This window comes from Heptranchias perlo, chromosome 40 (genome assembly GCF_035084215.1).
Source record: "Heptranchias perlo isolate sHepPer1 chromosome 40, sHepPer1.hap1, whole genome shotgun sequence".
NCBI classification, from domain to species: Eukaryota; Metazoa; Chordata; class Chondrichthyes; order Hexanchiformes; family Hexanchidae; genus Heptranchias; species Heptranchias perlo.
The window spans coordinates 4,638,919-4,651,437 of NC_090364.1; the positions used below are offsets into that span (position 1 = coordinate 4,638,919).

A 12,519-nucleotide genomic window follows, 5' to 3' on the forward strand; every position below is an offset into this window, starting at 1 on the left:
TAAATTAGAATTACTCCAGAAGGGGATTAAAAAAAATTTACAGGTCTCAATCCCAGGCTAAAGTTATGCCACAGTATAGTATAATTCAGGTTTGACAAACTAAATGTTAAATTAAGTGGTTGCTTATTTTTCAAATTGTGACAACAAAATCCAATTCAATATTAAACAGTTTATTTCCAGATAGTGACAGTTACTATTAGATTTCACATCAAGAGCCCAGGCCTCACAGGTTTGTGCAAAGTCACACAAGTCATCACTGCTACAGGATTTGGGGGGGGTTGGAAAGAAGTGGGGTGTCAATATTATACAACAGGAGCATGACCAATAAGCTATACCCCTGCAGTCAGTTTAATCACTCTCCCCCAGCATGTGCTTGTCAAATTATGTTACTGATAAATAAGCAACAGCTCAAGATTTTAAACAAGGAGACAAAACCAGTCCAGTGTTCACTGTTTATTTACAGTTACTACCACATTCCACCTCAAGAGCCCAACACAAATCATCATTTAGAGGATGGGCAGTCTCAAGACTATAAAAAAATAGGCTATAACCCTGCAGTCAGTTTAATCACTCTCCCCCAGGGTGAGCTTGTCAAACAGGTACACTCCCATGCCATTCTCAGGGGCTCCCAGTCTCTTCAGGTTGGTGATGTGATCTCCAAGCTTCTTGATCATCTTCACTTGTTCATCCAAGTAGTGGGTATCCAGGAAGTCACACAACTGGGAAAGGGAGATATTTTCATTAAGGCAGCTATTTGATCAGTTTATTGACCAAATTGCTTTTCAGGCATTCTGGATCTATTCACTTTCTCCTTCAAGAGATCACTCCCAATAAAAAATAATTGTCATTACACAAGTCAGCTCCTACTTCAAGCCTTCCCATTCAGCTTTGTTTTCAGATCTCTGTTCCATATCTGCCCCTCACCAAAACTGGTATTAATTGCACAAGGCATTAAGGACTTACATGAGGGTCTGTCCTCTCAGTGGACAGTTTGTGCAGATCCAGCAGACTCTGGTTCACATCCTTCTCCATCTGCAGAGCTCTCTGCATCACCTCCAGACCATTGCTCCACTCATCCTGCTCTGGCTTCTGAAAAGTCAGAACATGTAAAATTCCATGAACATCTGATGCTCTCATGGCTAACTTCATGCAAGAATTGGAGTTATGGAGATATAGTTTATACTCCAGATAACTGAACAAAGAAAGATGAGAATTCACCAAAACATATCAATACAAGAAATCACACCAAGTTCTGTTACATTTACAGCACAAAACAGACCATTTAGCCCATCATGTGTTCCAGATTTGAGACAGAGGAATCCAAATTAATTCCACTGCCCTGCCTGTAAGCATAGACATGCAAGTATTATTGGTACCTGGACCTCAAACAGCATGTAAAGGAGTTATGTTTTATTCTCATTGACTTGAGAATGTATCAGACATTGCAGTGTTTCCCTACTCCTCTAACTTGAGGTAAAGGATGTATGACAATGTTATATTAATACCTCCACATAAGGACAATATCCTCTATAAACCCAATATTGCCACTTTCTCTACTCTGCCCCTTGAGAAAATGGTCTTTGGCCCAGGGTCAAACTATTCCCTCATCACAACAATCTTCTTAGCTTTTGTACCTCTTATCCCTATTGGTTTTAGCAAATTGCACTCAAGGAATTATATTTCAACCCTGGTCTGTTCCTCCAATGTCCTGCCATATCTACTTTTCAACTGTGGTCCAGTCACTCTTTCTCCACAGCTAACCTTGATATCCTCCAGGACAATACGGCCTCCACGTCGATTTTGGAATTTCATCAGTTTCTCAGCGTGCTCCCGTTTCTCATGCGACTGCTCCTTGAAAAACTTCGTAAAGTGACGCAGGGCAACATTATCCCGGTCAAAGTAATAGGACTGGAGAGAATATTGAAAACAACGTGTCAGATCTAGATCTCACCTACATACAATTAATGCTGAACATTTCAGAAATTAGATACCATTTGTTTACTAGTAAAATTCAATTTACTTCACAAGATGTTCAATAGCTTCCCCCTCCCCAACAGGATAATGAATGGATCAGAGAAAAGTAGCAATTAAGGTCAGGGATTATACTTAATCTCAACTCAACCTACTTTTAAGCAAGTTGTAACTCCTTTTACTCTATTCTAAAATTAGTAGGAGAACAAGAGACAATTCTCTCATTCCAGTAATTTCACATTCTACAATCATTCAGTGTAATAGAGATCTAGGAACAGTGAAGAAAGCTTCATCACTAGGATTCTCAAGGCAAGAAAATTCATGAGGACCTGTCAACATTTCACTGGCTAGTCACCCCATTGAAACTGAAAGTTGTCAAATGTTGACAAGCACTTGACCAGGTTTCTGCTCTTCTCTGACAAACTCAGGCAGCAGCTGAGCCAGGTTCACATATTAAACCCCTCAATAGAATGCAGCTGTTTCAAGGAGCAGTCCATTAACTCAACAAGATCACCTTGTATTGCACACCAGAAATACTCATTGCCCCAAGATTTTTCTTCCCAGGGAGGTGAAACAAAACCAAGGGAAAGATAGGAGGAATAGAGCTCCATATTGATCTGCTTGTTGACACCATCCTCACACTCCTTGTGATAGTTCTGAGACACTTGGGACACCATCTTTATTATATCTTATATTTTCACTATCACCTGGACAGTTCGACATCTACCCTCTTCCCTCACAAGCTCTTGTATTTATGCTACTGGGACAGCCCGCATTGAAGCAAGGAATGACATCACCAATGATGATTGACAATTCCCGATAACCACTCAGGAATCGTCCATGAATCCAGGCACCAATTAACAAAGGACAGGGGTGTGGTGGAGGAGAGGTTGATACCCAGAGCCAATCAGAGCTTTGGAATACAGGCTGGTTTGGGTGATTGGTCTCAGTGATATCACTGCTTTTTTTTGGACGAAAATAATTCTAAGATGGGACACTTGTGTAACTGTCTTGAGACCCAGTGTCACCTGTATTTTTTTTTGGACATCTTGATTTCTTTATCACGATATCAAACAAAACCAGAATCAAATTATAACTTTATTGTGAGAGTCGAGGATTCGCTCCAGTCCCTGCTGCTCCCACCAGTCGCGGAAAGCCTCAACCATAACGGCAGACACGGAATGCTCTTCTCCAGGGCCAAGTGGGCGCAGAGAATGCTGCGGACGAGAGTCGGAGCGACTGCCCCCACAGGCCGTGTCCGTCTTGTACCTGTGGATGGTCACCTTTGGTGCTTTTTGGGTTCTTTGACCTCCCTCATAGTGCCTCTTTGTATAAATCTCTCAGAATCACAACTTTGAATTATTTGATAATAATTTGATATTTTCACTGAAGTGGCTTTTCATAATCTGGTCAAGTTTATTACTTGCAAGTAACAGTGATGATGAGACAATATTCAACGCAATCAAGTCGTCTTGAGTGAATTTGCAAACCAACCATTGGACAGAGAAATGGAAATTCCATCCCATGGATGGTGTGAATCGTCCCCAGTTCTAATATCGAGAATGGGTGTGTCTGAGGATTGGCAGCATGGGGGCATCAACTGGGCAAAGCATTGTGGGATGTGTCATTTTTATGTTTGATTCTCATGAAATGTTGTTTGGTAAAATTCAGGATATTCAGCGAGAATGAGAGGGAGTGAAGATTACTGAATGCAATGTCACCCACACAAACATCTCCATTTGTGTCAGCTGTGGCTCAGTGGCAGCACTCTCACCTCAGAGTCAGAAGGTTGTGGGTTCAAGTCCCAATCCAAAGACTTGAGGACAAAATCTAGGCTGACTGACAGAGTGCTGCAGTTTCGGAGATAGAGTCTTTCATTCAAAAGAGACCCAGTCTTCCCTCTCAGGTGGATGTAAAAGATCCCTAAGCACTATTTTGAGAAAGAGCAGGGGTGTTCTCCCCAGTGTCCTGGCCAATGTTTATCCCTCAAGCAACATCACTAAAACAGATTATGTGGTTTTTATTTCATTGCTGTTTGTGGGATCTTGCTGTGGGCAAATTCACTTGTACATTACCACACTTCAAAAGTACTTCATTGGCCGTGCTCTTTGTGGTCAGACTGTAGGAAGCGTATCAGCACGGAGTGGGGTGAACTTTGATCGAATATTTTTTTGAGGTGTAAACAGTTAACCCCCATTAGCCCAGTTGTGACCTCAGTGTGGGGAATGTTTGCAGCTGATCCACATCCAGATTCAGCACAGAGCGAGCTGAAGACTTTTAGTCTGAAATATGAAACCATCAAACCAATCAGCAAATCCACACCGACTCGTACAATCGTGGCTCAGCAATGTATGAAATGTGGGGACATTGATCCCCCAAAAGTGCTTTTGAGAGAAGCAAAGACATTTACATGGAATGACTGAAGACTGCAATTCCATCACACCCAGTGCAGTTCACAACTCAGTTCCTAAACTTCACTTGTAAACATTGGATAATTACAGCTACAGCATCAACATTTGAATCCATTCATTGGGGTTAAGGAGACTAATGGAGAACCAATAGGATGTGGAATGAAATGCAGTTTAATGAGCTGCAAACATTCCCCACACTGAGGTCACAACTGGGCTAAGGGACCGGACAGATGGTCTGAGAAAGCAGGGCAAAGACCAAGGGAAGTCTAGATTAAACTGCATTTATTTCAATGCAAGAAGTCTGATGGGCAAGGCAGATGAACTCAGGGCATGGATGGGTACATGGGACTGGGATGTTATAGCTATTACTGAAACATGGCTAAGGGAGGGGCAGGACTGGCAGGTCAATGTTCCAGGGTACAGATGCTATAGGAAAGATAGAGCAGGAGGTAAGAGAGGAGAGGGAGTTGCGTTCTTGATTAGGGAGAACATCACGGCAGTAGTGAGAGGGGATATATCCGAGGGTTCGCCCACTGAGTCTATATGGGTAGAACTGAAAAATAAGAAGGGAGAGATCACTTTGATAGGATTGTACTACAGAGCCCCAAATAGTCAACCGGAAATTGAGGAGCAAATATGTAAGGAAATTACAGACAGCCGCAAGGAAAATAGGGTGGTAATAGTAGGGGACTTTAACTTTCCCAACATTGACTGGGACAGCCATAGCATTAGGGGCTTGGATGGAGAGAAATTTGTTGAGTGTATTCAGGAGGAATTTCTCATTCAGTATGTGAATGGCCCGACCAGAGAGGGGGCAAAACTTGACCTCCTCTTGGGAAATAAGGAAGGGCAGGTGACAGAAGTGTTAGTGAGGGATCACTTTGGGACCAGTGATCATAATTCCATTAGTTTTAAGATAGCTATGGAGAATGATAGGTCTGGCCCAAAAGTTAAAATTCTAAATTGGGGAAAGGCCAATTTTGATGGTATTAGACAGGAACTTTCAGAAGTTGATTGGGAGAGTCTGTTGGCAGGCAAAGGGACGTCTGGTAAGTGGGAGGCTTTCAAAAGTGTGTTAACCAGGGTTCAGGGTAAGCACATTCCTTATAAAGTGAAGGGCAAGGCTGGTAGAAGTAGGGAACCTTGGATGACTCGGGAGATTGAGGCCCTAGTCAGGAAGAAGAAGGAGGCATATGACATGCATAGACAGCTGGGATCAAGCGGATCCCTTGAAGAGTATAGTGATTGCCGGAGTAGAGTTAAGAGAGAAATCAGGAGGGCAAAAAGAGGACATGAGATTGCTTTGCAGATAAGGCAAAGGTGAATCCAAAGAGCTTCTACAAATACATAAAGGGCAAAAGAGTAACTAGGGAGAGAGTAGGGCCTCTTAAGGATCAACAAGGTCATCTATGTGCGGAACCACAAGAGATGGGTGAGATCCTAAATGAATACTTCGCATCGGTATTTACGGTTGAGAAAGGCATGGATGTTAGGGAACTTGGGGAAATAAATAGTGATGTCTTGAGGAGTGTACATATTACAGAGAGGGAGGTGCTGGAAGTCTTAACGCGCATCAAGGTAGATAAATCTCCGGGACCTGATGAAATGTATCCCAGGACGTTATGGGAGGTTAGGGAGGAAATTGCGGGTCCCCTAGCAGAGATATTTGAATCATCGACAACTACAGGTGAGGTGCCTGAAGATTGGAGGGTAGCAAATGTTGTGCCTTTGTTTAAGAAGGGTGGCAGGGAAAAGCCTGGGAACTACAGACCGGTGAGCCTGATATCTGTAGTGGGTAAGTTGTTAGAGGGTATTCTGAGAGACAGGATCTACAGGCATTTGGAGAGGCAGGGACTGATTAGGAACAGTCAGCATGGTTTTGTGATAGGAAAATCATGTCTCACAAATTTGATTGAGTTTTTTGAAGGGGTAACCAAGAAGATAGATGAGGGCTGTGCAGTAGACGTGGTCTACATGGACTTTAGCAAAGCCTTTGACAAGGTACCGCATGGTAGGTTGTTACATAAGGTTAAATCTCACGGGATCCAAGGTGAGGTCACCAATTGGATACAAAATTGGATTGACGACAGAAGACAGAGGGTGGTTTTTCAAACTGGAGGCCTGTGACCAGCGGTGTGCCTCAGGGATCGGTGCTGGGTCCGCTGTTATTTGTTATTTATATTAACGATTTGGATGAGAATTTAGGAGGCATGGTTAGTAAGTTTGCAGATGACACCAAGATTGGTGGCATTGTGGACAGTGAAGAAGGTTATCTAGGATTGCAACGGGATCTTGAGTTTGACTTATAGGGAGATGTTGGATAGACTGAGACTTTTTTCCCTGGAGAGTCGGAGGTTTAGGGGTGATCTTATAGAAGTCTATAAAATAATGAGGGGCATAGATAAGGTCGTCATGATGTGGAGATGCCGGTGATGGACTGGGGTTGACAATTGTAAACAATTTTACAACACCACGTTATAGTCCAACAATTTTTATTTGAAATCTACAAGCTTTCGGAGGCTTCCATTTACCTGAGGAAGGAGGAAGCCTCCGAAAGCTTGTAGATTTCAAATAAAAATTGTTGGACTATAACTTGGTGTTGTAAAATTGTTTACAATAGATAAGGTAGATAGTCAAAATCTTTTCCCAAAGGTAGGGGGCATACCGAGGGGGCATAGATTTAAGGTGAGAGGGGAGAGATACAAAAGGGTCCAGAGGGGCAATTTTTTCATAGAATCATAGAATCATAGAAGTTACAACATGGAAACAGGCCCTTCGGCCCAACATGTCCATGTCGCCCAGTTTATACCACTAAGCTAGTCCCAATTGCCTGCACTTGGCCCATATCCCTCTATACCCATCTTACCCATGTAACTGTCCAAATGCTTTTTAAAAGACAAAATTGTACCCGCCTCTACTACTGCCTCTGGCAGCTCGTTCCAGACACTCACCACCCTTTGAGTGAAAAAATTGCCCCTCTGGACCCTTTTGTATCTCTCCCCTCTCACCTTAAATCTATGTCCCCTCGTTATAGACTCCCCTACCTTTGGGAAAAGATTTTGACTATCGACCTTATCTATGCCCCTCATTATTTTATAGACTTCTATAAGATCACCCCTTAACCTCCTACTCTCCAGGGAAAAAAGTCCCAGTCTGTCTAACCTCTCCCTGTAAGTCAAACCATCAAGTCCCGGTAGCATCCTAGTAAATCTTTTCTGCACTCTTTCTAGTTTAATAATATCCTTTCTATAATAGGGTGACCAGAACTGTACACAGTATTCCAAGTGTGGCCTCACCAATGCCCTGTACAACTTCAACAAGACATCCCAACTCCTGCATTCAATGTTCTGACCAATGAAACCAAGCATGCCGAATGCCTTCTTCACCACCCTATCCACCTGTGACTCCACTTTCAAGGAGCTATGAACCTGTACTCCGAGATCTCTTTGTTCTATAACTCTCCCCAACGCCCTACCATTAACGGAATAGGTCCTGGCCCGATTCGATCTACCAAAATGCATCACCTCACATTTATCCAAATTAAACTCCATCTGCCATTCATCGGCCCACTGGCCCAATTGATCAAGATCCCGTTGCAATCCTAGATAACCTTCTTCACTGTCCACAATGCCACCAATCTTGGTGTCATCTGCAAACTTACTAACCATGCCTCCTAAATTCTCATCCAAATCATTAATATAAATAACAAATAACAGCGGACCCAGCACCGATCCCTGAGGCACACCGCTGGACACAGGCATCCAGTTTGAAAAACAACCCTCTACAACCACCCTCTGTCTTCTGTCGTCAAGCCAATTTTGTATCCAATTGGCTACCTCACCTTGGATCCCATGAGATTTAACCTTATGTAACAACCTACCATGCGGTACCTTGTCAAATGCTTTGCTGAAGTCCATGTAGACCACGTCTACTGCACAGCCCTCATCTATCTTCTTGGTTACCCCTTCAAAAAACTCAATCAAATTCGTGAGACATGATTTTCCTCTCACAAAACCATGCTGACTGTTCCTAATTAGTCCCTGCCTCTCCAAATGCCTGTAGATCCTGTCCCTCAGAATACCCTCTAACAACTTACCCACTACAGATGTCAGGCTCACTGGTCTGTAGTTCCCAGGCTTTTCCCTGCCGCCCTTCTTAAACAAAGGCACAACATTTGCTACCCTCCAATCTTAAGGCACCTCACCTGTAGCGGTGGATGATTCAAATATCTCTGCTAGGGGACCCGCAATTTCCTCCCTAACCTCCCATAACGTCCTGGGATACATTTCATCAGGTCCCGGAGATTTATCTACCTTGATGCGCGTTAAGACTTCCAGCACCTCCCTCTCTGTAATATGTACACTCCTCAAGACATCACTATTTATTTCCCCAAGTTCCCTAACATCCATGCCTTTCTCAACCGTAAATACCGATGTGAAATATTCATTCAGGATCTCACCCATTTCTTGTGGTTCCGCACATAGATGACCTTGTTGATCCTTAAGAGGCCCTACTCTCTCCCTAGTTACCCTTTTGCCCTTTATGTATTTGTAGAAGCTCTTTGGATTCACCTTTGCCTTATCTGCAAAGCAATCTCATGTCCTCTTTTTGCCCTCCTGATTTCTCTCTTAACTCTACTCCGGCAATCACTATACTCTTCAAGGGATCCGCTTGATCCCAGCTGTCTATGCATGTCATATGCCTCCTTCTTCTTCCTGACTAGGGCCTCAATCTCCCGAGTCATCCAAGGTTCCCTACTTCTACCAGCCTTGCCCTTCACTTTATAAGGAATGTGCTTACCCTGAACCCTGGTTAACACACTTTTGAAAGCCTCCCACTTACCAGACGTCCCTTTGCCTGCCAACAGACTCTCCCAATCAACTTCTGAAAGTTCCTGTCTAATACCATCAAAATTGGCCTTTCCCCAATTTAGAATTTTAACTTTTGGGCCAGACCTATCCTTCTCCATAGCTATCTTAAAACTAATGGAATTATGATCACTTGTCCCAAAGTGATCCCTCACTAACACTTCTGTCACCTGCCCTTCCTTATTTTCCATGAGGAGGTCAAGTTTTGCCCCCTCTCTAGTCGGGCCATCCACATACTGAATGAGAAATTCCTCCTGAATACACTCAACAAATTTCTCTCCATCCAAGCCCCTAATGCTATGGCTGTCCCAGTCAATGTTGGGAAAGTTAAAGTCCCCTACTATTACCACCCTATTTTTCTTGCAGCTGTCTGTAATCTCCTTACATATTTGCTCCTCAATTTCCCGTTGACTATTTGGGGGTCTGTAGTACAATCCTATCAAAGTGATCTCTCCCTTCTTATTTTTCATTTCTACCCATATAGACTCAGTGGGCGAACCCTCGGATATATCCCCTCTCACTACTGCCGTGATGTTCTCCCTAATCAAGAACGCAACTCCCCCTCCTCTCTTACCTCCTGCTCTATCTTTCCTATAGCATCTGTACCCTGGAACATTGAGCTGCCAGTCCTGCCCCTCCCTTAGCCATGTTTCAGTAATAGCTATAACATCCCAGTCCCATGTACCCATCCATGCCCTGAGTTCATCTGCCTTGCCCATCAGACTTCTTGCATTGAAATAAATGCAGTTTAATCTAGACTTCCCTTGGTCTTTGCCCTGCTTTCTCAGACCATCTGTCCGGTCATGTTCTGTACACTCTCCCTTACTGCCTTTTGTTTCTGTCACCATTTTATTTCCCACTGATTTCCTGCATCGGTTCCCATCCCCCTGCCACATTAGTTTAAACCCTCCCCAACAGCACTGGCAAACACTCCCCCTAGGACATTGGTTCCAGTCCTGCCCAGATGCAGACCGTCCAATTTGTACTGGTCCCACCTCCCCCAGAACCGGTTCCAATGGCCCAGGAATTTGAATCCCTCCCTCTTGCACCATCTCTCAAGCCACGTATTCATCTTAGCTATCCTGTCATTCCTACTCTGACTTGCCCGTGGCACTGGTAGCAATCCTGAGATTACTACCTTTGAGGTCCTACTCTTTAGTTTAACTCCTAACTCCCTAAATTCAGCTTGTAGGACCTCATCCTGTTTGTTACCTATATCGTTGGTGCCTATATGCACCACGACAACTGGCTGTTCACCCTCCCCCTCCAGAATGTCCTGCAGCCGCTCCGAGACATCCTTGACCCTTGCACCAGGGAGGCAACATACCATCCTGGAGTCTCGGTTGCGTCCGCAGAAACGCCTGTCTATTCCCCTTACAATCGAGTCCCCTATCACTATAGCTCTGCCACTCTTTTTCCTGCCCTCCTGTGCAGCAGAGCCAGCCACGGTGCCATGAACCTGGCCACTGCCACCTTCCCCTGGTGAGCCATCTCCCCCAACAGTATCCAAAACGGTATACCTGTTTTGGAGGGAGATGACCGCAGGGGACCCCTGCACTGCCTTCCTACTCTTCCTCTGTCTGTTGGTCACCCATTCACTATCTCCCTCAGTAATTTTTATCTGTGGTGTGACCAACTCACTGAACGTGCTATCCACGACTTTCTCAGCATCGCGGATGCTCCAAAGTGAGTCCATCCGCAGCTCCAGAGCCGTCAAGTGGTCAAACAATAGCTGCAGCTGGACACACTTCCCGCAGGTGAAGGAATCAGGGATACAGGAAGGAGCCCTGAATTCCCACATCTCACAAGAGGAACATGACACGGCTCTAGGATCTCCTGCCATGACTCAACCCTTAAGTTAGCTTAACAACAACTGCAATGTCAAGAGAAAAAAAAGGAAAGAAAAACTACTTACCACTCCCTTTAAGGAGTTTACTCCTTTAAATTGTTCTCAATTTAGAGAATGTTAACTACACTAGGGACCTTGATTCACTAAAAAATAAACGCTACTTCCTATAAGACCTGCAGACCTTCCCTTTCCTTTTACTTTAGTTACTGTAGATAAGTAGAAATACTCACCTGAACCTACTCCCCAATCAGGTGCCTCCCCTGTGTCGCGTCCCGATCTGATTCCTGACGTCACTTCGAACTCGGTCGCAGCTCCGCTCGGCTCGGCTCCTCTCAGCGCTCTGAAATCCCGCCTTTTATCAGACGCTCCCTCCGCTCGGCTCGGCTCCTCTCAGCTGTTCTCAGCGCTCTGAAATCCCGCCTTTTATCGGATGCTCCCTCCGCTCGGCTCGGCTCCTCTCAGCTGTTCTCAGCGCTCTGAAATCCCGCCTTTTATCGGACGCTCCCTCCGCTCGGCTTGGCTCCTGTCAGCTGTTCTCAGCGCTCTGAAATCCCGCCTTTTATCGGTCGCAGCTCCGCTCCGCTCGGCTCCTCTCAGCTGTTCTCAGCGCTCTGAAATCCCGCCTTTTATCGGACGCTCCCTCCTCTCCTCTCAGACACTCACCACTCTTTTCACTCAAAGAGTGGTGAGTGTCTGGAACGAGCTGCCAGAGGCAGGTACAATTTTGTCTTTTAAAAAGCATTTGGACAGTTACATGGGTAAGATGGGTATAGAGGCCAAGTGCAGGCAATTGGGACTAGCTTAGTGGTATAAACTGGGCGACATGGACATGTTGGGCCGAAGGGCCTGTTCTATGTTGTAAACTTCTATGAAATGCACAATGGCACTAAAGGCAAATTGTTAAATTCATGGAGGAGTTGATTGTATTGGGTTTATGAATTAATGGAACAGTGGGGGTGGTGGACGTTTACCCCTCAATGGAAAACTAGTTGTCGTTAACTTGGTGTTTTACGACGTGTATTCAATGAAATATTTGCTTCTTCCTGAAAGATTACATTTTGCTTAAATTCAGTTCCACAGGAATTATTCTCCCTCCAGTACCTCACTCAATTTCTTGTTTATGTGGGAGTGGAAAGAAGGTAGAGAATTCTCCATGGGCCTGGGGTAAAGATGAAAAAAAAAAGGGAATGGAGAAAAATAAATTCTCCACCCCCACACTTTGACCTAAGAGGCCAATTGCTGTTGATTGCTCTCTCACGCAAGTCGAAGCCCCTTCATGCAATGAGTACAGGGGGTTCAGACTATGATCTTGACAGTTCTACAGAACCAGCAGTATCATATGCAACTTTACTCACAAAACATCAGAATGTTTAAGTAGCAGCCATTAAGGGAAGCTCACTAAACCAAATTAGCTGATCCA

The 12,519-nt window shown here is 44.4% G+C and overlaps 1 protein-coding gene across 1 annotated transcript; it reads right to left on the reverse strand.

Moving 5' to 3' along the window:
* Nucleotides 1-438: 438 nt before the first annotated feature.
* LOC137305549 (ferritin heavy chain-like) lies at nt 439-2,631 on the reverse strand. Its single transcript, XM_067974409.1, has 4 exons — nt 2,486-2,631; nt 1,762-1,908; nt 964-1,089; nt 439-719 (listed from the first exon to the last, which is right to left on the reverse strand). The coding sequence occupies exons 1-4, from the start codon at nt 2,603-2,605 to the stop codon at nt 564-566; spliced, it is 549 nt and encodes a 182-aa protein (XP_067830510.1). The 5' UTR covers nt 2,606-2,631; the 3' UTR covers nt 439-563.
* Between the last annotated feature and the right edge of the window lie 9,888 nt (nt 2,632-12,519).